A 2,083-nucleotide genomic window follows, 5' to 3' on the forward strand; every position below is an offset into this window, starting at 1 on the left:
CACTCAGCTATAATTCACAGCGACGGTACTTCAATCTCAATCGGCAAAAGAGCTTCCATCCCATACACTAGAGAATAGGGGGTTGCCCCAGTAGATGTTCGAATTGACGTTCTATAACCCTAGAGTGAGAAAGACAGTTTATCTAGCTAGTCTTTATAAGTCTTAACCTTCTTCTTCAGGATGTTCTTGACATTCTTATTGGCTGCTTCAACAATTCCGTTGGTCTGTGGTCTATATGCTGATAACTTATGAAAAGCCAGGTTATATTTCTCAAGCAGATCTACCACCTCCTTCTTAAAGTGCGAACCATTGTTTAAGATGATCTCATTTGGTACCCATACCTACAGATGATGTTGTTTTTGATAAATTTAGCCACATGTGATGCCTTTAACACAGAATAAGACTGACTTTCTACCCACTTAGTAAAATAATCGATCGCCACGAAGATGAACTCATGTCCATTCGAACCCTTTGGTGAGATTGCCCTAATGACATCAATTTCTCAAATTGAGAAAGGCCATGGGGAAGTCATGTTGTAGAGTTTTGATGGCAGAATATTCATGCGATTAGCATGGATTTGACATTTGTGGAATTGCTGAATAAAGTTAATACAATCCTCCTCTACAGTTGACCAATAATAGCCTTGCTTGATGATTTGCCAAGCCAATATCACACCGTTCATGTGTGCTCCACATTCTTCTCTATGGATGGCCTCTATGAGACGTTTCACCTCTTCTTATTCGACACAGAGCTTATGCATTCCCAAATGACCTCTCTTGTACAACTTACTTTCGTAGATGATGAACTGGATGGCCAGATGTTGTATTCCCTATTTATCCTTGGCATTTGCCCCTGGTGGATACGTATCATTTTCCAGAAAATTCCAAATGTTGTAATACTAGGGGCTTTTGTCTTGAACCTCATCTATCACGGCAATGGTCTCATAAGCAGGCATATGCTTTTGTTCAATGGTAATTGGATGTATCTTGATTCCAAGCGGGATGTCTACCATGGAAGATAGAGTTGCTAATGCATCAGCAAACCAGTTATTCTCCCTTAGCAGATGTGTAAACGTCAGCTTTTCAAACCTCGAAATTGGAATATCTAGGGTCTGATGATAAACCTTCATGTTCTCTTCCTTGACCTTCTAATCGCCGTTGGCTTAAGAAACAACCAGGTTCAAGTCTCCAATGATGTCCAACCTTATTGCCCCTAGTTTTAGGACAGCTTCCAATCTAGCGATACATGCCTCGTATTCTGCTTTGTTGTTGGACACTCTGAACCAGAGTTTGAAAGCTAGGGGTATGTAGGAATCATCAGGTGCTATCAGTAACACACCTATCCCATAACTGTATTGATTAACGGCTCTGTCAAAGTACATTGTCCATATTTCCTTTTTTATCTGCAGAATGCCCTCATCTGGGAAAGAATACTCTACCGTTTCATCTCCTTCCACTGGGTGGTTTGCCAAAAATTCCGCTACTGTTCTCTCTTTGACTGATTTGTGTGTGACATATTTGAGGTCAAACTCAGAAAGGAGAAGTAACCAACGAGCTAGCCTATCCATAAGCGTTGGTTTCTTAAAGAGATATTTGATGAGATCTAATCTCGAAACCAGAATTATAGAGTGAGCTAACAACTAATGCCTCAACTTCCTGGTATCTCATACCAGAGCTAAACAAGCTTTCTCGAGAGGAGTATAGCAGGTCTCGTAATCCAGCATCTTTTTGCTCAGATAGTAGGTGGCCTTCTCCATTTTAGCTTCTGATTCTTGCTCCAGCATGCACTCCATGGGCGAATCTGTTACCGACATGTACAAGATCAATGGTTTCCCCGGCTCTAGCGGCGGCAATACAAGTGGATTCTAGAGATGCTGCTTTACCTGTTCAAAGGCAAACTGACATTGATCATCCTATTGGAACTTCTTTACTTTCTTCAAAAGACCAAACAGTGGTTCACAAGTCAAGATTAATTTTGAGATAAACCATCTTATGAATTGCCCAAAAAGTCACGCACCACCTTTTTAGTCCTTGGTGGTGGCATTTCTAGGATGGCCTTGATCTCAATTCCCTTTTGTGTAATA

General features: G+C 41.0%; 1 protein-coding gene across 1 annotated transcript; it reads right to left on the reverse strand.

The window, feature by feature from the left end:
• Positions 1 to 1,162: 1,162 nt before the first annotated feature.
• LOC145799564 (uncharacterized) lies at positions 1,163 to 1,813 on the reverse strand. The gene is made up of 2 exons (XM_082889160.1): positions 1,670 to 1,813; positions 1,163 to 1,579 (listed from the first exon to the last, which is right to left on the reverse strand). The coding sequence occupies exons 1-2, from the start codon at positions 1,811 to 1,813 to the stop codon at positions 1,163 to 1,165; spliced, it is 561 nt and encodes a 186-aa protein (XP_082745286.1).
• Between the last annotated feature and the right edge of the window lie 270 nt (positions 1,814 to 2,083).

The sequence above is a fragment of the Camellia sinensis genome, chromosome 9 (assembly GCF_055761805.1).
Source record: "Camellia sinensis isolate YWXY chromosome 9, ASM5576180v1, whole genome shotgun sequence".
Taxonomy (NCBI): domain Eukaryota; kingdom Viridiplantae; phylum Streptophyta; class Magnoliopsida; order Ericales; family Theaceae; genus Camellia; species Camellia sinensis.